Genomic DNA, 24,329 nt, shown 5'->3' on the forward strand with positions numbered 1-24,329 from the left:
GCACATGCCTGGATTTTGGGCTTGATCGCCAGTAGGGGGCAAGCAGGAGGCAGCTGATCGATGTTTCTCTCTCATTGATGTTTCTTTCTCTCCCGCCCCCCCTCCCCCCCAAAAATCAATAAACTGAAGAACTTATATGCATATATGCAAAACCCATGGACACAGATGATAATGCAGTGAAGGCCTGGGTAGGAGGTGGGAGCAGGGTGGAGGGGGTCAATGGGGGGAAAAAGAGGGACATCTGTAATACTTTTAATAATAAATATAAATTTAAAAAAATATATTGAACTTTAAGCTGAAACCGGTTTGGCTCAGTGGATAGAGCGTCGGCTTTCGTCGGCTTTCGGACTGAAAGGTCCCAGGTTCGATTCCGGTCAAGGGCATGTACCTTGGTTGCAGGCACATCTCCAGTAGGGGATGTGCAGGAGGCAGCTGATCGATGTTTCTCTCTCATCGATGTTTCTAACTCTCTATCCCTCTCCCTTCCTCTCTGTAAAAAATCAATAAAATATATTTAAAAAAATATTGAACTTTAAAAAACATATTTTAAAAAAACATATAAGAAAAAAGAGAGTCCCAGAATTTGGAGTCTTAAAGGGCTGATCAAAACGAACTATTTCTCCACCTTGGAAGGAAATATGCCTGCCACTCAGCCATACAGAGCTGACAATATGGGTTAACAAAATGCTATCAATCTGTTAAATCCCATTGTTTCAGATGCCCCCAGGTTAGCTGTCATTAAGTGTGAGGTAGCTGCTCAGCACGCAGAAGCCAGAAAAGATAAAAGAGTTTTTGGGACTTTCAACAATAAAGATTAAATAAACAAATAAATAAATAGTCTTTGGGCTTAAAAAAAACAACAACGATATCTAGGCCAGAACTGCAGCAGTAATTTCTCCCACACAGAGCTGACTGAAAGCAAAGGGATTAGAAACCCTTTAAATTTTTGTGTGAATTGCCAAAACCGGTTTGGCTCAGTGGATAGAGCGTCGGCCTGCGGACTGAAAGGTCCCAGGTTCGATTCCGGTCAAGGGCATGTACCTTGGTTGCGGGCACATCCCCAGTAGGGGTTGTGCAAGAGGCAGCTGATCGATGTTTCTCTATCATCGATGTTTCTGGCTCTCTATCCCTCTCTCTTCCTCTCTGTAAAAAAATCAATAAAATATATTTAAAAAAAGAAAAAGATAATAATAAAAAAAAAATTTTTGTGTGAATTATAGTGCCAGAGATACACCAAGCCTGATATGCATCCATGGGCTCCCGCTGTTGCTGATAAGCAAGTTTGGTATTTCTGAAGCGACATTAGCAAAGTCTAGGTATCCAGCCACTAGTTCTGTGGGCCGTGACCGGCAGGATTTAGGACATACTTGTGCTGGTGTAGATCACAGTGGGCACAGCATTGGCAACACAAGCAGCTTTCTGATGGTGGTGCTTTCCAAGGCAATTGCAGGAGCAACATAAATCAGAAATCATCATTTCCTGATCATAGGAAAGTCATTGTTCTCTTGGTGGCCTGGCTCTGTGAAGACTTAGGGACTCATTTCTGAACACCGAAACTTAGAGTTTATTTAATCAACACTCCCAAGTGTTCAATGCCCTTCATACTATGCCAGGTGGAATGGATTCTATTCTCTTGGTGAGCCCTGATGGGAAGAATAGTGGCTACAGACAACAGGATCTCAACTGTGATAGAAAAACTAGAATTGGGAAAATGAGAATAGGAAATTAGAATTGGTTATCCATCCTAGTAGCGTTTGAAAGTAGCAATGATTTTGCTAGTATGAGAGAAAGAGACACGCTGGTCCGTGGTACACAATGTCAAACTAAAGACTTACCTATTACAGTAGGTCCAGTTGCTTTGGTTAAAAAAAAATCTTGTAATTTTTTGTCTCTCTCTCCCCGCCCCCCCCCCTTTTTTTTACAATTCATTATTATATCCTGGTGGCTCTACTTCAAAACAAAATATATTCTGAATCCTACCATTCTCAACAGTCCCTCTGCTACCAGCTTTTTGCAAGCCACCATACTTTAGTCCCTGGACTACTGAAATAGCCTCCTAGCTGACCTTCCTGCTTGCACTTTTTAAGGTCCATTGTCTATCCATCACTTTACAAGTCATTCCACTGTCCAGTGCAAAACCACCCAATGGCTTCCATCTCTACCCAGCTTAATCAGAGCCCTGCCAGGTCACAAATAATCCTGTTTCTCACAATCTGCTCTTCCAGGCTCACTGTGCTCTAAGCATCCTGGCCTCCTCGCTTCTTTCCCAGACGCCAAGCACATTAAGCTTCTGGACTTTTCTAACTTGCTGTTCTGCCAGGACCATCCTTCCCTTGGATTCCTCCAAGGCTCCCTCCGTTTTCATTCTCTGCTCAAATATCAACGCAAAGAGGTCTTTCCAGACTCCTATCTAAAACGACACTCTTCTCTCCTTTTCCTGAAATATATAATATTTCAGCTTAACTTAGGTCCCCGCCTACAATGTCAGGCTCCTTTAGAGCAGGGAATGTATGTACTCCATATGCCTAGCGCCTTGAAAAATGCCTGGCACAGCCATAGCGTTTGGCTCAGCGGACAGAGGATTGGCCTGTGGACCAAAGGGTCCCGGGTTCAGTTCTGGTCAAGGGCAGGCATCTTGGTTGCAGGTCCCTCCCGTCAGGGCTCCTGCAGTAGACCACCAATCTGTTTCTCTCACGTGGATGTTTCTCTCAGTCTTTCCCTCTTTCTTCCACTCTCCCTAAAAAATCAATGGAAAATATCCTTGGGTGAGGATTTTAAAAAATTATATATATATATATATGGCACACAGTAAGCGCCAAGACCTGCTTGATTGAATGAATGGGGTCTGAACTTACCCTGCTTAATTGCACCCCACAAAGCACCCAAACACAGAAGCAAGCAAAACCCAGGTGAGGCCTGCCTCGCCGTTTTGGGGCCCTCCCGCAGGGGCTCGCGCAGGAGTCCTTTGCAGCTCTCCCGGCCAGAACCTCGCCATAAAATGCTGTATTTTGTTTCCGTGTCCCGCAGGGAAGGGAAAGGGGTAAACACAGGCGAAAAAGAGTGGGGGGACCTGAGGAAGGCGCTCTACAGGATCCTACTGAGGCTGTGCGGTTACCCATGTCAGCCCTTGTTTCTACTGGCCAGGCCTGGGCCGGAGCTGCGGTTGCAGAGAGAACCTGACGCGGGCGCCCACCGGAGAGCGAGCGGGCCGGCCATTTTCTGGAACTAGTTTCCCTGGGAACCCCGCCCGAGCGCGCACGCGAAGCAGGGGGCGGGGCCCGCGGCGAGGGCCCCCGCGCCGGAAGCCGCACCCTCGGCGGCCGGGAGGATTCACAAAGCGCCCAGCAAAACTTAACAGTCGGCGGCGAAGCGCGCCCTCGAGCGCCAATGAGAGCGGCAGGAGGCGAGCAGCTCCTGAAAAACTCTGTATGTCCAGCGATGATTGGCTGGAGCCCTCCTTTTTTTTTTTTTTTTAAAGTTTTATTTTTATTGAATGTATTGGGGTGACATTGGTTAAGCCTTTCTTCTCGGTATTGGCTGGCCTTCCTTCCCCCGCCCACTCAGTGGGCTCTCTGTCTGGGTACTTCTGATTGGCTCCTTTCGCCCGGCGGCTCGGGGCCGGGGAGCCGGGGTGGGGGCTTGTTCGCGGATTGGTGGGTTTGAGCACCTGGCGGCTCCATCTCCGCGAAGGAGCCCGTCCCATCTCCTCTCTGTCCCGTCTCCCGACCCGTACGCCTTTCCGGGGCCGCTCGCGCGCACGAATGGTTAACACAGGGTGGGGGTGGGAGGGCGGGGAGGTGTGAGGCTCGAGCGCGCCAGCCCGGCCTCCAGCGCCTCGCGCGCGCGCGCCCTCCGCGAGGACCCGCGCGAGCTGCCCGCGCCGGTGCCTGCGCTGTTTGAAACTGCGGAGCCCGTTATGGTCTTGCGGGAACTACCGTTCCAGCTGGTTCCGGCGCACGTGCGTGCCAGGGGGCTAGTGGAAGTCGCGAGGCGGCTCCTGCCTCTCGCGTCTCTGCCTCGAGGAGACTAGAACCGGCATTTTCGAAGGACACCACCTCCAATCGCAGCGCTGGCGCGGGCGGAGGCTAAAACACGGGGGTCCTGAGACGGAGGAAAACGCGCCAAGTTCCCCTCGGTGGTGGAGTGGGAACGACCCTAGCGGTGGAGGCACTTCGCCAGCGGGACTCCTTCTCGACGCTCCTTACCGTCCCGGGGCAGGCGCGGCGGGCGCCGCTCCGGGGATGTAGTTGGTGCCGGCGCGAGGCAGGACCAAGCGGCGCCCCGGGCTCCCGCTCTTGAAAGCGAATGGTCACTCCCCCGCGGGGAGGGCGACCTATCCAGCTTTTTCTCGGACCGGGGACTCCACGGGCTCGGGACGAGGTCTCCTCGGTCGCACCCACACTCGTCCCGGTTGGACTGGCCGGCGTCACCGCCGCGGACCTCGCTTGGGGGCCATGACCAGGTAAGGAGGGCCTGGCGGGGAGAGGCCGTTGCCGGGTGCGACGCAAGTTGGGCCGGTTCCGGAGCGGGGCTGCCTGGGGACGCCGGCGTCGGTGCGCGGGGGGCACCCCAGGACCGCATTGGTGCTGCGCCCGGGCGGAGCTGCCCCTGGGGCACCGGCCGGGGCGCCCCCTCCCGCCGCGGCAGGACTCGGGAAAGCAGGTGCGGGTTGGGCGTACCTTGGCCATGCCCACGGGCGTGGGGGCCGGGCGTTGTGGTTCCGGCCGGGGCGCCGCGGGCCAGCCCCCCGCCGTGCCCCGTGCTGTGACGGGCACCGACCGCAGCCCAACCTCGGCATCTCTCACTCGGTTGTGCGTTCGTGGAGTGGTTGGGACTGAGGAGAACCACTTACGTCGTCCTGCGTGGAGAGCTGCTCAGTGTTACACGCAGTTTGTTTTAATTTGTCTGAGAAGTGTTTAGAACGCTACGTGTCTTAAACCTTTGTCGAAGGTGTTATTGTTTTGCATTTTTCTTGGAAAAATTGGAATTGAGTCGTGTCATTTTATAGAGGAAAGAACTTTTAAAACTAATGGGACTGAGTGGTCAACGCTGTCATTTGTTCAAGAACATTTAATGCTCGGTTCATTGTGTTTTCTGTGAAATTTGACTTAGACTTACAAGAGAGACTTTTTTACGTAATAAGCCCCAGTTTTAAAGAAAGCCAAGAGCAAGAAATGTTATAGTCTCATTAAGGTTAAGTGTTTAATCATATTACTTTGAGGGAGCCGGGACTGGTTGATAATCCGTTATTTCAGCGGCTTGATCAGTTTTTCTTCTATTCACTTCAGTCCGGTTACTGTTTCTTAGAGAGTCCCGTTTCTTCCGCTCATTAGAATTGGCTCCCCAGACAAACCTTTTGAATGCTTGGAGACACCTGACAACTTAGCGCAGGCTGGTTTGTCGTCATGTTAGCATTTCATCAGGAGCATTAAGTGGCCAGGCCAGTAAATTGAATTGGAGGAGGGGATGGGGAAATTGGTCAACTTTCCACATTCCTGTGTTGAGTCTCAAAAATGTGGTTTCACTGCCGATTTCAGTGTTGTGAATTCCTAGATCAGAAGCATCCAGTGAAATGCTTAGTAAAGATGGAATTCGAGTGAATTTTGTTAGTTCGTGGTATCAATCTATATTTGAAAGTTGTTGGCTGAGCTTTTGGTTTCTAAATAATTTAGATAATCTCCCCCACCCCCTAGATATCCTAATGAAAAATAGGATTAACATATAAAGTAACTACCACAAATAGTGCCTTTTTATTTATTTTTAAAAAATCTTTATTGTTTAAAGTATTACAGTTGTCCCCTCCCCACCCCCCCTATTGACTCCCTCCTTCCCCTCCGGTCCCCACGCACCCAGCCCTCAGGCTTTCACCGCAGTAGTGCCATTTTTTTAACCTAAAAGTTTTACTTAAAGCGGAAGAAAAATAGCAAAAAGCAAACCAAATTACCTTTTTTTTTTTTTTACATAAAGCATTATTTTTAAAAACGTACTTTAACAAATGTTTGGAAAATTAGTATATATTGCTTCTAGTGCATAAGAATGTTATATACACAAAGTTGCTCACTTATCCCAACTTTCATTTGTTCTCTTACTTTTCACTCAAGTTTTTAGGTATAACACCACTAGGTCTTTGCCTTTTCTTGTATTCAAATTACATTTTTAAAGGTACTTTTTAGAGTATTTCATGTGCTCATATTAATAAGTAGAAAAGACCTTGGAAGGAAAACTTAATCCAGCATACTTTGATTTTCCATTCATCCTTCTGTTTCCCACTCTCCACTTTGTAAATTAGAGATGGTAGTTGCTCAGTCAATATTTGCTGAGTGAATTAGTAAGTTAATAAAAAATTAAGGTTTTACTTCTTAATCTACTGTAGATCTACTAAAATGAGGTCTTTTGTGAGGTGACCCTTACTCTAATGCAGGCTAAAAAAATATTTCTCAGCTACTTTAAAAAAAATGTTTTTATTGATTTCCGAGAGAGGAAGAGAGAGAGAGAGAAACATAAATGAGAGAGAATCAATGATTGGCTGCCTCCTGCACGCCCAGTACTGGGGATTGAGCCCACAATCTGGGTTTGTGCCCTGATCAGGAATGGAACCAGGACCTCATTGTTCATGGGTGGATGCTCAATCACTGAGCCACACCGGTAGAGCTATCTGATATGTTTTGTTGTGTAAGAAAGCTAGGACAAATGGCAGGCAATAGAACATTGAGCATTTATTATTGCCAGGCATTAGGTTTTCAAATATGAAGTTCTAATTAGTAATTATTCCTTAGTAAATTTGTTTTCAAATTTTATTTTATTGACTGCAGCTGATAACTGAAAACTTTTTTGTGATTCACAGATATGATTGGTGATTATAACGTCCATATATAAATCAGTATTTGTCAACTCTTTGGTATTTGAAGAAAAAATGCCTGGTGTCATACCTAATGAAAGTAATGGGCTTTCAAGAGGTAGTCCATCAAAGAAAAACAGACTTTCCTTGAAGTTTTTTCAGAAAAAGGAAACTAAGAGAGCCTTGGATTTCACAGATTCTCAAGAAAATGAAGAAAAGGTTTCTTCTGATTATAGAGGATCTGAAATGTAGGTATCGTAAGTATATTTCTGTACTTATAAAATTCTACATCAAGGAAAAACTGGTGAAATTAGATCAATATCTTCAGACATTCCTACCTGATAGTCCATAGAGACAAAAAACAAAAACAAACACAAAAACAACCCTCACATATTTGTGAGACAACTCTAACTGTATGTAGTGGAAACAGCAAAACTAGTGGTGATTCCACTCAGGGATCACATCCATGTTAACTCATTTACATTGTGCTCAGCCAATTTGACTAACTTGCAGAAATATTTATCCATTAACACTGCTTTTAATGTAAACTTCTTTGTTTTGTAGTACAACACAGTATAAGGGTAAATAAATGGGTGATTTTTTTAAAGAATACTGTACTTGACAGTTACCTGAGATACTTAAACTTTATTAATAGTCATACCTGATATGTGAATTGCAAACCTCTTGGAGATGTACAATGGCAAATTTATTTTAAATAAAATTAAAAACAAGTGTTTTTGATAATAATCCTTTGGTGACTAAAAGGAAAGCAGAACAAAATGAAATACTTTATTCTATCAATAGTTGCTCCAGTTGGAGTCTACACTAGCTCCCTATTCAACAGATAGGTACTCAGCTGTATGTCTACAGTAGATATGGTTTTATGTGTAATTTCCTAATATTAACCAATAATCAGCTTAGGAGGTTGTGTGTGAAGTTTTTGTTTACCAGCATTCAGGCCTGTAAATACTTTGAGGTGCCAGAGTAATAGCAGCCATAAAATAAAAATGCTATAATGACTTAATGCTTGTTAAAGTTATAAACTTAATTCATTTTTAAGTGCGGGACAACTATGTAATTCTCTTCATAGACTTTTTCCTCTTACTTTTTTTGGGGGGGGGGGGGTGTTAATCCTCACCTGAGGATATTTTTCCATTGATGTTTAGGGAGAGTGGAAGGGAGGCAGACAAAGAAACATCGATGTGAGAGAGACACATTGATCAGTTGCTTCCCACACATGCTGGAGATGGGGAATCGAGCCTGCAACCCAGGTTCGTGCCCTTGACTGGAATAGAATCCGGGACTCTTCACTCTGCAGGCCGACCCAGCTAGGACTCATTAATAGAATCTAACTTAGTGAAGCTTCTCCCAAATATTGTCATAGTCAACTTATTCCAAGGTTTCTATTCAGAGTTAAACTGCAATTGATCTTTGAATGTGGGTTTGAATTGTGTGAGTCCATGTGTACCAGGCTGTTTTTCAATAAATACCATAAATGTATTTTCTTAACATTTTTCTTTTCTCTAGCTTACTTTATTATAAGACTGCAGTTTATAATACACATAACATACAAAATATGTTGACTTTTTTTTTTCCAGTAAGGCTTCTGGTAGGCTATAAGTAGTTAAGTTTTGGGGGAGTCAAAAGCCAGGGGAATTTTCAACCATGAGTGGGGGCGGAGGTCAGTACCTCTACCTGCCCCCCCCCCCCCCCCCACACACACACCTCCAAACACACACCCTGCGTTGTTCAAGAGTCAGCTGTACTTGATAAAAGTGTTACGATGGCCCTAACTGGTTTGGCTCAGTGGATAGTGTTGGCCTGCGGACTGAAAGGTCCCAGGTTTGATTGCGGTCAAGGGCATGTACCTTGGTTGTGGGCACATCCCCTGTAGGAGGTGTGCAGGAGGCAGCTGTTCAATGTTTCTCATCGTTGTTTCTAACTCTCTATCCCTCTCCTTCCTCTCTGTAAAAAATCAATAAAATATATATTTTTAAAAGTAATAGCCTCTTGATGGAATTAACTTTGAGGTATCTTAATTGTAATAATTTTAAAGTGCTTGTAAAATTTGTATTCTGGGTGTACAGCAGATTTTTCACCTCTGCATATTTTCTTTAAATGTCATTTGAGTAAAATCCATGCGCTTTTCAGATCATACAACTTTTGGGAAAAGACTAAATCTAGGGAAGTAATATTTCTGCTTTGTTTCTCTAAGATACTATTTCATTATATCTTTCTTCTCTATACTTAATAGTGATCAAGTTGTTCCTGCAGCACAGTCCTCACCTATGAATTGTGAGAAGAGAGAAAACTTGTTACCATTTGTGGGGCTAAATAATCTCGGCAATACTTGTTATCTTAATAGTATACTTCAGGTAAGTTGACAATTTTGATATATAATAAAACCTTAGTAGGAAAAGAATGATAAAGCATTTAATGCTTCTGAGAATTTCAGATCATTAGAGTATTTTAATTGTCCATACTATCTTTGCATTTGATTGTAAATAAACTAGAATGGGCTACAATAAGAATAATGATTCTAAGTTGTATTATGTTATAACCTTCCTTTGGGGTAAGAGAAAGTGATGCATTAAATTGGGAGCGCATAATTGAGTAGACCTTAGTTAAGTGTAAGATGCCAGACGTTCAGTTTTTCTCTCAATTCCTGGTGCTATGGTGATAAGTATTTAACCCTTGGAACCATATGTTTTATGTTGTGTTCTTACAACCATAAGTCTTAGCAATATCTGCTCAGGCTCAGTGCTTTATTGCCAGTGAAGGAAGAGAGTGGGCTACGATGATGAAATAGAGAACAAATTTTTTGTTGTTAATCCTCACCCTACGATGTTTTTCCATTGGTTTTTAGGGAGAGGTAGAGACAGAGAGATAGAAACATTGATGTGAGACAGACACATGGATTGGCTGCTGCCCGCAGGGCCCCAATCAGGGCCAGGGATCGAGCCCACAACAGAGATATGTGCCCTTGACCAGAATCAAATCAGGGACCCTTCAGTCTGCAGGTGACGCTCTTCCACTGAGCCAAACTGGCTAGGGCGAGAACAATTTTTTGACACAAATCATAATCTAGAAATTTCAGTAATGCACATTTTAAAGTGCGCTACTTAAAAAGCATGATAATGTTTGAATAACCTTAAACGCTATACTATTGTTGTTTGTTCAGTAAACACAGACAATTTCACTTTTTATAGGTATTATATTTTTGTCCTGGTTTTAAATCTGGAGTGAAGCACTTATTTAATATTATTTCAAGGAAGAAAGAAGCTCTTAAAGATGAAGCCAATCAAAAAGAAAAGGTAAAATATAAAAATAACAGAATATAAAAATAAATTAATGGAAACTCACTTGCTTCAAAAAGGTAATTAGATGCACAGAGAATTTGTGAGGAGGATGACAAAAGATTATTTCTCAAAATATAACTTAGAATTGAATTTCTTAGTAGTTTACAGTCAGAAAGGCAATTATTTGTCATTCTTGCAGGGTAGCTAACTAGATTATTCCCTTTTACTGAGTGTCTTCTCCAGGCCTTTAATTTATTGTTTACCAATAAACATTGTCATTTGTATACCCACCATCACAATTTATCATAACTTTGTATCACCTGTTACTCATCTATTGTTTTTCCAATTGATTCACTTTTAAAATATAAGTAAATTAAAGGAACTGTTGACTTACATAATTAGAAAACCATTATCATCCAAATAATAAAAAAAAATTTTTTAAGTTTATTTGTATACCTCCATAAAATTACTGCTATAATGAAATTAAATTTAGAAAAACTAGTTTTATCTAGTGAGACAAAGGTACTTAATTTGTTCATAAAACTGATTTGTGTGTTTCTTTCTTGACAGGGCAATTGTAAAGAAGATTCTTTGGCAAGTTATGAACTAATATGCAGTTTACAGTCCTTAATCATTTCAGTTGAACAACTTCAAGCTAGTTTTCTTTTAAATCCAGAAAAATATACTGATGAACTTGCTACTCAGCCAAGACGATTACTTAACACACTCAGGTATAGCCTGTAATATAATTTTAGGATTCTAATTTAGCTACTTCTTTCCTTGGAGGAGAGTGATACATGAACAAATGGGGGTGTAATAAAGGGCAAAGAAAATATAAACTACATATTTATAGTCCTTATTATCCCAGAGACTCAAAAAACTGGAAAACTTTTCATAAGTTTGGTATTAAACTCATTAAACCCAAATGTATATGAGTTTATAGTCTTTATTCATATTTACCTGTAATACGAAGATCCATACTTTTTTTAACCTTTTGCACTCAGATGTCGAGTGTGACTCTACAAGGTTAGCATTAGAATAAAGGAATCGAGAAAAAAAAACAAGCAAGTGCAAAGGGTTAATAGAAATAGTAATGTGTTTGCTTAGAGGATAGTGTCCCTTATCATGTTGGTGATATATGTTTTACTTGTGTCATATTGTCTTTTTTAATCTGAAAAATTCTGAATTCCCAAACATACTTTGTCATAAAGATTTCAGATTATGAATTGTAGGTTTGTATGCAAAATATGCATAAGAACTATAAATTCCAAATATTTTTTGTTGTGTGTACTTAGAGCTGTTAACTGGATTAGATCTCTTTGTAGTATTGTCTTTAAAACTAAAACTTTATCCTCTATATAAAATAGCTTTATTTAAAATGTTATAGGTTAAGTCTTTTAAAATAAAATTATCTACTCGTTTGGTTTAGGAATGGACGTAGGTGTAATACATTGCTATATGTTTGGTAAGAGGCAGTGTAGCATGGTGACTAAGTTATTTTTTAAAAATAATTATATTTGTTATTTTTTAAAAATATATTTGTATTGACTTTAAAGAGGAAGGAAGAGAGAGATAGAAACATCAATGATGAGAGAGAATCATTGATTGGCTGCCTCCTGCACACCACCCTACTGGGGATAGAGCCCACAATCCGGGCATGTGCCCTTGACTGGAATCGAACCCGGGACCCTCTATCCACTGAGCCAAACCAGCTAGGGCTAAGAATAAGTTTGAAAGTTTCACATTTGTAACTGAATGAATGTTTTTAGATTTAAAAAATAAAGTTATGGCCCTGGCTGGGTGGATCATTTGATTGGAGAGTCATTCCATACACCAAAAGGTTACAGGTTTGATTCCCGGTTGGGGTGCATATAAGAGGCAACTGATTCATGTTTCTCTCCCTTCCTCGCTCTAAAACTCAGTGAAAGCATATTGGCTGAGGAATTTTCAAAACATGATAAAAATGAAGTAAAGCTATGATATCCCTATAAATATTAAATCATCCTGTATTAATCCTATATAATAAAAGGCTAATATGCAAATCAACTGAACGGTGGAACGACAGGTCACTATGATGCGCACTGGCCACCAGGGACAGACGCCCAACGCAGGAACTGCCCCCTGGTGGTCATTGTGCTCCCACAGGGGAAGCGTCGCTCAGCCAGAAGCCAGGCTCATGGCAGGCGAGTGCGGGAGCCTCTCCAACCTCTGTGGCAGCGCTAAGGAGCAGTGAGCAGGAAGGCGGTAAGGAGCAAGGGCTCCTGGACTACGAGAGGGCGCAGGCCAGGCTGAGGGACTCTCCCGCCTCTTCCCACCCCAGTGCAGGAATTTCATGCACCAGGCCTCTAGCTTCTATATAGGAAAGTTTTATTTGTATTGTATCTTTAAAAGTATAATATATGAAATGGGAATTTGTTTTTTAATAGGGAACTCAACCCTATGTATGAAGGATATCTACAGCATGATGCACAGGAAGTATTACAGTGTATTTTGGGAAATATTCAAGAAACATGCCAACTCCTAAAAAAAGAAGAAGTAAAAAATGTGGCAGAATTATCTAACAAGGTAGAAGAAAAACCTCATCAGAGAGAGGAAATTAATGGGGTTAATAGCATAGAGATGGACAATATGGGGCATTCTGAAGACTATAAAGAAAAACTCCCAAAAGGAAATGGGAAGAGAAAAAGTGACACTGAATTTGGTAACATGAAGAAAAAAATTAAAGTATCCAAGGAACATCAGTCATTGGAAGAGAACCAGAGACAAACTAGATCAAAAAGAAAAGCTACAGGTGATATATTAGAGATACCTCCTAAAATAGTCGCTAAGTACATTCCTGAAAATGAGTGTGCAAGACCCTCACAGAAAAAATCAAAAGTTAAAATAAGTTGGTTAAAGTCTGCAACTAAGCAACCCAGCATCCTTTCTAAATTCTGTAGTCTGGGGAAAATAAACCAAGGATCCAAAGGACAATCTAAAGAAAATGAATATGATCTTGAAGAGGACTCTGGGAAGTGTGAAAATGATAACACAATTAATGGCTGTGGACTTGAATCTCCAGGAAATAATGTTAAGTCCATTAATGATAATGAAGTTAAGCCCATAAACAAAGGTCAGTATAATTTATTCTTAGACATTGATAGGTAGGCAAGTTAACAGTTGCAGAATTAGAATTATTCTCTAGATATATGTACAATATAAATCTGGCTGACGTTTTGTTTAAAAAGAAAAATTTAATACTTTGAATTGTGGTGTTTTAAGCACTGTGCTATGTGTTTGTATAAATCTCAATCTTAAGGTAATGTTAGTTTATGTATTAGAAACTAAGGGAGTTCAATAAATTTTAATGGAAAGAGGATATATGTATACTTTACCCCTTTAAGCAAGCAATATTTGACATAAACACATGAAAGGTATTCAGTGAAATGCAGTTTTAAAGTAGAGAACCAAGTAGATGCACCATACTTGGACTGGATTTCTACCTACTTTCAGATCTGCAGCTCTCAGGGAAGCTAGTATTGATGTGGTTATGGTTTTACCAAGTGTCATCCTTATTTTAGAGTTATTCTCTAGGGGGGTAGGAATTATGAAGACATAGTTATGACTTCCTTTATTTAGAGACAACAGTAATTTATATTCTAAACTACCTTCACAGAATTTACATTTCATGAATAAGGCACCTTTTAATGCTAATAAGCAGGTTGAGATTTGAAAATCAGCTTTTTATTCACATATGCTTTAAACGAATATTGGTTACTTGGGCTATGCTGAAAACTAATATATATATTATATTTTCCTATTTTTGTTTTAGGCACAGAGCAAATTGGTTTTGAGCTTGTAGAGAAGTTATTTCAAGGTCAGCTGGTATTAAGGACTCGTTGCTTAGAATGTGAAAGTTTAACAGAAAGAAGAGAAGATTTTCAAGACATCAGTGTGCCAGTACAAGAAGATGAGCTTTCCAAAGTAGAGGAGAGTTCTGAAAGTAAGCAAAAACTGGAGTATTTGTAAGGACCATGAAATAATTACAGTCTTCTTCAATTAGCAGTCTAGTAAATAGTTTGTATAGTTATTGAGAAGTTTTTTAGTTTCTTTTGTACAATAAAATCTTTCTGCTTATATAGCTTCACTTGTCAATAGTTAGCATTTGGAAAATTGTGGCATCTTTTTTTTGATATGTAGAGTATAGTGAGAAAATGAAATGCTTTGATAAGTTAACATTTGGGTACATGAATTTCTCAGAGCTACTGAGGATATTTTTAACACAATATTTGAGCCATTGTTTTGTCTAAATGACAAAAAGTATGGAAATATTAGAGGAAATGATCATGAGACTGATTTACCTGCTCAGATATTGGAAATTGGCCATCTATAATAATAAAAGCATAATATGCTAATTAGACCAGACAGCAGGACTACCTCCCAGACTAAGTGGGGCTGCAATGCTGAGGCAAGCTGCCGCTGCTGTGAGGGCCGAGCCCCTTGCACGAATTTTGTGCATCAGGCCTCTAGTTCAGTGATGGGCAACCTTTTGAGCTTTGTGTTTCAAACTTCGCCAAAAAACTGAGCATAACTCGGGTAGTGTGTCCCTTTGAGGAAAAAACATTTTGCGATACTTATAGTTTAAATAACATAAATGTTTCATCCTCAGCATGCGGCCGCCTCAGCAGCCGTGTGTCATCAGAAATGGCACTGACACGTGTGTCAGAGGTTCGCCATCACTACAGTTAAATATAAACTAAAGTCTGTCTTATACTGAGCCAGAGACTAGGTTTGTCCGACATATTCTTTCTGTCTCTAGCATCTAAATGTTTTTTGGCTGATCAAATACAAATATTTAAAAGACGTGCACTGCTGAGGGAGAAGTTAATGATAGTTTCTGAGACTAGTTATTGTCTTTATTATTGGAAGGATTAGTAAGTTGAAATTTAATGCTAATTTTGAACATAGAACTTTGTGGTTTAATTTTTAAATGTTGGACAGATTTTTCATTTGTGAGTGAAAGGATTCTCTTATGTAGTTTCTCCAGAGCCAAAAACAGAAATGAAGACCCTGAGATGGGCAATTTCACAATTTGCTTCAGTGGAGAGGATTGTAGGAGAAGATAAATATTTCTGTGAAAATTGCCATCATTATACTGAAGCTGAACGAAGTCTTTTGTTTGACAAAATGCCTGAAGTTATAACCATTCATTTGAAGTGTTTTGCTGCTAGTGGCTTGGAGTAAGTATTATAAATAAAAGCTATATGAAGAAAATGAGCTGCTATATAAGAGAAGTTTGTTCAAAATAGTATAATATAAACTATTGAAATGAAGTAATTTATAAAGATTGCCTTAGAAAAATTTGTTCTCTTAAGTTTCCCTGTAAAAATGTATCAGTATGAATACATATTCTGTGATTTCTTCACACCTTTTCATTCCTTATCAGATATAGTTGAATTGATTAAAGCAGAGAACAAATTTTATATACATTAAGGTTTTTTTACAGGGAGAAAAAAGGCAAAATTATTTAGTTTTAAGGTAAGCCAGGAAATAAATCTGAACAATTAGATGCTTCTATAGTTGAAAATTTAAATATCTAAAAGCAATTAAAAAAGTATAAAATATCAGTTGCATTTTAAATAGTCTGACTTTTTCTGACATGTATACATGTCGTAGATTTTATTCCTTTTTATATTAATGAATTTTTAAAATTAGGATGAGAGCTTCCCAGTAGCTCTCCATATACTTTATTGTGCTAGAAGAACGACATATGATCCTTTCATTTTCTCATTGCACAAAATTGAGGGATTGGGGGGGGATACCTTTACAGAAACACCTAAATATTAATTAGCTTTTTTTTTTTTCAGTATTTTTCTTTGTGGAAATATTTTAAATATATGTTGGGGTCTTTTTTATTATTTTGTGTTTACTTATAGGAACACTAAATATTAAGGGTTCATTCAGACTCTTGGTTTCACATTGGGTATATAAAATATATTTATATATATATATATATAAAGTGGAATAGCAGAAAATCTTATTTATTTTTTCTTCTTCCAAAGGTTTGATTGTTATGGTGGTGGACTTTCCAAGATCAACACTCCTTTACTGACACCTCTTAAATTGTCACTAGAAGAATGGAGTACAAAGCCAACCAATGACAGCTATGGATTATTTGCAGTTGTGATGCATAGTGGCATTACAATTAGTAGTGGGCACTACACTGCTTCTGTTAAAGTCACAGACCTTAACAGTTTAGAACTAGATAAGGGAAATTTTGTGCTTGACCAGTTGTGTGAAATGAATAAGCCAGAACCACTGAATGAGGAGGAAGCAAGGGGTGTGGTTGAAAATTACGATGATGAAGTGTCAATTAGAGTCAATGGAAACACACAGCCAAGTAAAGTTTTGAACAAAAAAAATGCAGAAGCTATTGGACTTCTTGGAGGACAAAAGAGCAAAGCAGATTATGAGCTATACAACAAAGTAGCTAATCCTGACAAAGGTACCGGTACAGCATTTGCTGAAAATAGAAATTCTGAGACTAACATTACTAATGGGACCCATGAATCTGATAGGAACAAGGAATCCAGTGACCAAACAAGCATTAACATGAGTGGATTCGAGAACAAAATTTCAGATGTAGTGCAAAGCTTAAAGGAGTATGAGGGGAAGTGGTTGCTTTTTGATGATTCTGAAGTAAAAGTTACTGAAGAGAAAGACTTTTTGAATTCTCTTTCCCCTTCTACATCTCCTACATCTACTCCTTATTTGCTATTTTATAAGAAACTATAGAGTGTACATTTTCCTTATGTGTGTATATATATATATAAAAACCCAGACAAACATTGATAAAGTTGATTACATCAAAAAGTCTAGCTTATCTTTTGAAGCTGTTGGATACTATTGGTCTCTAGGTTTTTGTATAGTGAAATTTGAATTACCGAAAACCATGTTAATTTTTAGAATTCATTTTCCTTAGTAGAGACTAGTGATGTATTAGCTCTGGGAAAAAACTTGTATAGGTTCTTAATTGAATTATCCAAAATGGAAGCATTTAAACACTTTTGAATTTACACCTTTTTTGTGTTCGCTTTTTAAAATAAAGTGCTTGTATTTGTATCTCCATATTTTGGAGTAATTATCTACATGTTTATAGGTCCTGTGGTTTTTCAGCTAAGAAGCAGAATATCCTTTCAGTACATTTAGTTTTATAAGTCAGGAAGCCAAATCTGATGGGCTGTAATAGAGGCACAAAGTCTGGAATATGTATGTATTCACAGTGGTGTGTACATTTTGTGCCTTGGGTCGCTTTGAAAGTGTCTCAGAAAACTTGGACAGTCCTATCTTCACAAGAATTTTATATGTATTTATGAAGGTGATTCTTTAGTAAATCTTTTTGGGCATGGACTAATTTGTATCTCTTCATAGTCATATTCTGCACGATCTGTATATAGTATATCAAACTTAGAGGTGTGACCTTAAGTTTAACTTTTTTAAAAAATAAGGTCAATAAAATTTTAAATGCTTAAAAACTATGTATACAAATGCTCATTTTTTTAAAACTTGCTTATTTTTACCATAAATACAGCGGGGTTCTCTTAACAGAATATATGTGTGTGCATATATATATATATATATATATATATATATATATACACACACACACACACATATATATATGTATATGTGTATATATGTATATTATACAAATTCATAGAAGAGAGTAAACAGGCATAATTATCTTTAGTAATACTTAATATTTTTGACTGTTGTAATGAAGAAACTAAGTTGGTAAGTGGTCAATTGTCTTACGACTTGTTAAAAGACATTTTTGGTATTTAAAAATAATTCTAAAGAATATACACTATTGGAATAACACTTAACAAATAAGTACCTGTCAACTAATAAATTACATACACTGAGTGGCCAGATTATTATGATCTCTGAACGCATGATAATCTGGCCACTCAGTGTATATCCTATATAATAATAAAAGGCTAATATGCAAATTGTCCCCTTGACCAGGAGTTTGACCAGCAGGCAGGCCTGCCAACTGCCCATGTCCCCTCCCCTTGGCCAGGCTGGCCGGACCCCACCCATGCAGAATTCATGCACCAGGCCTACACACACACACACACACACACACACACATAGTGACCAGATTATTATATGTTCAGAGATCATAATAATATGGCCACTCAGTGTAGTTAAATAATGTCTTACATCCTTCCATAAGATGGTATGATATAAAAAGTCATGGCTCACCTCATTCTACATTCAGAATCATTAATGGAACTTTTTAAGAACAGCTCTGAACGGTATCCATCTGATGAAATAGGAATCACTAATAGAACTCTTAAAAAGAAATAGCCCTGAACGCTACCCATAAGCTTCTGATGGAGTAGTCAAGGCCTCCAATACCTAAGGGGCAGCCAAGGTTAAGAACCACTAGTATAGGTTCCTAATAGGAGAAAGTTTAAAGAAAATTGGGAGTTCACAGTAAGTTACCAAGTGTTGCTGTCTTAAGGGTAAGAGAAAATCTCTTCTGAATCAAGTCAGAAAATAATCAGTAATGCAAGCTAATTAAATAAAATACTAGAGGCCTGGTGCACAAAAATTTGTGCACATGGGGGGGCGTCTCTCCTCAGCCCGGACTGCCTCTGGGGATGTCCACCTGTCAGCTTAGGCCTGCTCCCTGGCTTATGGCTAAGAGGAGCTCCCCCTGTGTGAGCACACTGACCATCAGAGGGCAGCTCCTGCATTGAGTGTCTGCCCCCTGGTGGTCAGTGCATGTCATAGTGACGGGTTGTTCCTGGTGGTTTCGCCGTTAGGGTCAATTTGCATATTACCCTTTTATTATATAGGATTCAAGTTCTTGATATTGTCACAGATTTGTTTGAAACTATTCAAGCTTTTACATAAATGCAACTTAATGAGAAATGACCTAGGGATTTAATATCCTCTCCCTTATATCTACCTCCTTTCCACACCCATGGGAAAGTATATGTTACCTTTTTTGTTTTAAAGAATGTCCATTAATTCCAGACTTTCCTTATTGTCCATCTGGATCCTTTGTCCCCAAATATATTTTTGAAGTTATACCTTGCTGACTCCTTGGTTAACCCCTTGTGGTCCAACATTGTAGACTTAACTGAAAATCCTTTTCATAATTCAGTCTTTGATGTAGATAAGAATTTGATATGATACTGCCAGTTATAAAGGTAGGCTGGAGGGGGGTAGATACTCTCACCTCACCTATGCACTTAGGAGAATCAGATGTTTTGGAGATGTTATTTTCCTAAGTGATTCATGTAACTGGTCAGATCAGAGAAATAGATTATAAATGATGGCTTTCTATAAGCTATAATACTACACAAAGAAAACATTGTCAAAACACTTCCAGAAAGCATTAATGCATTTTCTTGGAAAAATTTGCCAAGTAATTGAAATATATTTCCCCCAAAATTGTTGAATTTCTTATAAAGTTAAAATTTTAAATTAATTGGTTCTTAACTTCAATTAAAACAGCTAATTTTACTTTTACATATATTTTGTAAAATCTATACAAGTACCAAAAAATATAACTTCTCAGCTGGTAAATTAAAGTCAAACAGCAGCTCTGTGTTTTTCTGGTGTAATAGCTTTATGATGTAATAGTTTTGGTCACAAAAAAACTGATGACTGGCTTGTTTAATTTGAAACAGGAATCATTCATTTTAGTTGTTGAGAGTCATTAAGCTGATACCATTATTATTAGTATAATAAAGTTGAAAGTCAAAGATCAAGCTACTGTCACTGGTATTAGCTATCCCAGTACTTAAAGTTATTTCTGCAATTTACTCTAAATCCCCCCCTTTTTTGGTATCTAAATGCAAAATAGCTTAGAAACCAGTTTTAAGACTTCACAAACCAGTTATCAATGTCTTCACCCATTAATTCATTCAATTTGGAACTTTGGGGCCATAAAGTGACTGTCAATTTTTATTTTCATTATGCTAGTTCTTGAATCAACTCTAACTTATTTTCTGCCTTTGTCAATAAAGAAAATTTGTAAAGTCCCACTCAATAAAATTAGTGTAAACGTTCACATATTTAATAGTACCTTTAAAATAAGCATTTACTACATTTAAAATGGTTCCAAAATGAATCTATAAATGGTCATATAAATTAAAAAATACAAACTTAAAGTAAATAAAATTAACATTAGCTATGGTATAAATAATGGTAAATGTATAGTGTACCCTTGAGTCATTAAAATGTCTTTAAAAAGATAACAGCATATTACCAGAATATTAGAAGCTAAAGCCATGATTCTCAAACTTCAACAATCTACATTTGATTTGACCACTGCATTCTTCATTGAGTAAATTAATGCTACAATTTTCAGATTTAAGTCCCAAGTCTTATTTTTCAATAGATCTTAACTTCTTTTCAGACTCAATGTTGAATATGTGGCTCTTTTCAAATTAATAAAAACAAGTATTTATTTTAGAGATCCATTTTGCGCAGGCTCATTCGACTGAAGGAATCTCTGGGAAGAAAAAGGATATAATTATAAGCAAGCAAACTTCTGTAGATTAGGCTTTACTTTTTTGTTCTGCCAAAGTTATCTCAAAAGTTTTGCCACCAAAAAGTTAATAAGTTTTAAAACTTTTTGTACCAAAGTTGTTATTAATGTTCAAGTTACTCTGCCTTACACATACTCTGGTTTATAGACCTCTATAGATTAAAGCTATATTGCAGTAAACACTTTACCAAATGCAATGATCATTTAGTCATTTGTGCAATAGTAGCATTAGATATGATAAATAAGGAACTAAGGGGTAATGGGAGAGATTTCAGGAAAAGATTTTTTTTTTTTTTTTTACAATTATTAAAAGGCAAAAGGCAGGTGTGTTTAAAACACTAAATTTCAAGTCTTAAATCAGTGGTACTTAAGCTTTTGAGTTTTAGGACTTTTTTACACTTAAAAATTGAGGACCCAGGAAGCTTTTGTTTATGTGGATCATATTTACCATATTAGAAATTCAAACTAAGAAAAATTCAACTTATTTTTATAAAATAACCCATTACATAAATAGGTTTATTAAAAATAACGTGGAAGAAATTTTACGATAGTGGCATGCTTACATATTTAATGCGTGGCTTAATAAAAGGCCTAGGTTCTCATGTCTTTTACAATATCACGTTGCATGAAGTCTGCAAAACCACTGTACTTTCTCAAGAGAATGACAGTGAGAAAGGCAAATCATATTTGGTATTATATAAAATTCGTTTTGACTGAGGAACTTCCTGAAAAGGTCTCAGGGGCACCCTCCCACAGAAGTCCCAGACCTTGAGAACCACTATCTTAATACTGTATAAATAATTAACACTCTAGATTTTTTAAATCAGTAAAATAAAAATTTCAAATTCTAAGGAAGCTTTATTTTCTAAGTTCTGAAGATTTAGTTAATAGTGAAGATTTAGTTAATAGCTATTTAGTTAGTAGCTAATATTCTTCAATATCTCTTAATGTATTTTCCTTTATCCTGAATTTCTTTCACTTATCTTTCCTGCTATTAAGGTTAATCTTTGAGGTTTATAATCTCCAGGAAAGGAAAGGGCAGGTATAAAAGTCATGAAGCTTTGAATTTCAAAGTGTGGGTGTTGGGTTTTTTTTTTTTGGTTCCAGGGAAAATAGCAGTATTAAAAGCTAGATAATGTTCATAAGAGCTTTTCTAAATTCCAAAGAACTTCTTGCAAACATTAAGAACTGAATCTTGGGGGATTGACCATAATCAGATAGTTGAGAAAGCAAAAGCTCAGGATAACAGTGTAAGGGAGTTCCCTTCAGACAGGAAGAATGCAGTCTTTCCATCGAAAAGTGGGAGAGATTTGAAGGAAGTGAGACAAGATTAGGAAACTGTCTGAGGACCTCAGGGACCCAGCACCCTCATTCTAGGTCATTTAAACAGTGTAAAACTGGTGGAAGGGGGTTAGAGGCAGCAAGAAGAAAAACTCCAAAGTGACTGAAGAAGCCAAAAGTGGAGGGGGACTAGTGTTGTTTCCCTTTGGCAATTTTAAGAGGAAGCCACCTTAGGCATTCACATCTGTACCGGATGGTGGAAGCAAAATAATATTTTGCCAGAGGAAGGATCTAAATCAGGCCCTCTGATCTCCCTCTGCTCCTCTAGATTGTGGAATAGATTCAAATAATCTACATGCTTCCTGTAGGGGACGTGACATATAGCAGCCAGATAGCTGGCATTTTTTGAATGAACATGTTTTTTTCAGAGGCCTAGAAGTACAGAAATAGATTACTGAAGAACAAGAACTAATTTCCAGATGATCAAATAATTTTCTTTTGTAATATATTATAGTATGCATTTACATTGTTTTCTTACAAGCAACTTCAAAGGCCTTCTAAATATTAATTAGGTAAGTATAATTTAATGGCTTTACTGTTATTAATTCAGAAGGTGGTAACATTGGTACCACAATAATTCAAGTTATATATATATTTAGATTTCAAAATGCAAAAACAGTTTACCTTATCATGCCCTGTCCAGAATTGAGGCACTAAAAAGTACAATGTTAAGTACCATGCTTGGAAATGTACATGCCATTTAATGTCCACAACAACCTTTTCAAGGTAAGAAATTTTAGAGGAGAAATCTAAAAATTAGGTTAAATTACCTGCTCAAGTACAACTAGGATCAGTTGTAGAAAATTCCAAGTTATTTCTATTTCTAACTTTTTGTGTCATACTTGGAAAGTAGAGAAAAATACTGAAGCCGTCTTGATAATGTGGGTATGTGTTTTAATACAAATGAAGAACACTGCATACTATTTACTGCCAGGGCTGAGGGAAACAAATATCTGGTTCCTGATATACTCCAGTGAATTCTCCCACAAAAATACTAGGAAGTGTGACAGGACTTTAATAAAAGGAATAGTTTTAAGAGGCCAGACTTATGTGTGGTCCTGGTTAGTATGAGTATTTAGCACAACTTTATGATTCTTGAATTACATACGTAACTTGGAGGCTGATTCATGTAGAGATATAAAAGGCTTATTATTAGTTGAACTTGTCAGGAGACACAGTATCTAAAATCATGTAATAAAAGTTACACTAATTCATTATTAAAACCAATAATTCAACAGATTTTATTTTTCTGAACATATACCAAATAATAGAAAAATAAGCATACCTGTGGCAGGTGACAGGTAATACTACCTTGTATAACTGAGGGATCTTTCTGTTTATCAGAGGCTGTAGGGCCTCTTTAAGGCGATGATAGTTTCTCTCCAGTTCTCTTTGATACTCCTTTTGATCTGGCCCAATTAAGCTCTTATTTTTTCTTAAGGCATCTTCACACCTAGAAAAAACAGTGATGTCAAAAACTTTCTTCTGGTATAGTTTGAGGGGTTAGTGCCATATACTGACTGTATAAACACACACATTCTCCATGATGACATTCAAGTTTCTTGGTTGATTGTTAAATATCCTGCCTTATATTAGGTTTAAGAAAGGGAACAGATGATCAACTTTAAAATCTAACATTCACTTCCAGTTTTCATTTAATTGAAAATTATTTTTATTCAATAAAAATTTAACAAGGAAAAAACTGTGTATTTTTAAATATTAATTCTGAAGCCATTTTTCCTCCCTCCTATTACCACTAAACTTAAAGCTCTAAACTAAAAGAAATATAATAGCCATATTCATTTATGAGGCATCAATGGCATCTGGCACAGTGGTTTGCCTGTGTCCTAATGTTTCTAAATGAATAGCTCTTGAGACCAGTTTATTCAGATATTTGAGAAAAAAAATACCTGACTGCGATAGATAAATGAAAGGATATTAAAAGGCAATGTATACAGATCACCACTTGCAGAATGTATCTAAAGTGATGCTCAGGGGAAAATATATAGCCCTAAATGCTTACATTAGAAAAGAAGGCTAAAACTGAAGAGCTAAGCAATCTAAAAAGAACAGGATAAACTTGAAGTATAAGGAAGAAAATAAATTTAAAAGTATGACAGCTCTATATCAATAAATAAAAGAGTTGGTTCTTTGAAAGAAAAAGAAAAAGACTAAGCACTAGCAAGATTAAATGAGAGAAGGCTAAATAATCCCTATAAGAAATTAAAAGTGAGACATAAAGTCAAATACAGCAGAAGTTCATAAAGGCACAGAGGATATGTATAATTTAATGCAATAAATC

General features: G+C 38.1%; 2 protein-coding genes across 6 annotated transcripts in view; one reads left to right on the plus strand and one right to left on the minus strand.

The window, feature by feature from the left end:
• Positions 1-3,981: 3,981 nt before the first annotated feature.
• USP1 (ubiquitin specific peptidase 1) lies at positions 3,982-17,654 on the plus strand. 4 transcript variants are annotated; one of them, XM_008139384.3, is made up of 9 exons: positions 3,982-4,462; positions 6,845-7,086; positions 9,093-9,213; positions 10,048-10,152; positions 10,708-10,868; positions 12,564-13,249; positions 13,949-14,119; positions 15,155-15,356; positions 16,179-17,654. In XM_008139384.3, the coding sequence occupies exons 2-9, from the start codon at positions 6,914-6,916 to the stop codon at positions 16,909-16,911; spliced, it is 2,352 nt and encodes a 783-aa protein (XP_008137606.2). In that variant the 5' UTR covers positions 3,982-4,462; positions 6,845-6,913; the 3' UTR covers positions 16,912-17,654. The 4 variants fall into 4 exon arrangements, with proteins under 4 accessions (XP_008137606.2, XP_027998131.2, XP_054576782.1 ...); XM_054720807.1 differs by lacking the exon at positions 3,982-4,462 and adding an exon at positions 4,935-4,950; XM_028142330.2 differs by lacking the exon at positions 10,048-10,152 and having other exon boundaries at positions 3,983-4,462.
• Positions 17,655-19,718: 2,064 nt separating this feature from the next.
• Positions 19,719-24,329, minus strand: part of DOCK7 (dedicator of cytokinesis 7) — a 188,670-nt gene continuing 184,059 nt past the window's right edge. For both annotated transcript variants that reach the window (XM_028142342.2, XM_028142340.2), the window contains exons 47-48: positions 23,313-23,480; positions 19,719-20,650 (exon numbers count right to left, since the gene is read on the minus strand). In XM_028142342.2, coding sequence (XP_027998143.1) covers positions 20,608-20,650; positions 23,313-23,480 — 211 coding nt within the window. In that variant the 3' untranslated portion in view covers positions 19,719-20,607. The remainder of the gene's footprint in view (positions 20,651-23,312; positions 23,481-24,329) is intronic.

This window comes from Eptesicus fuscus, chromosome 9 (assembly GCF_027574615.1).
Source record: "Eptesicus fuscus isolate TK198812 chromosome 9, DD_ASM_mEF_20220401, whole genome shotgun sequence".
In the NCBI taxonomy this organism is placed as follows: Eukaryota; Metazoa; Chordata; class Mammalia; order Chiroptera; family Vespertilionidae; genus Eptesicus; species Eptesicus fuscus.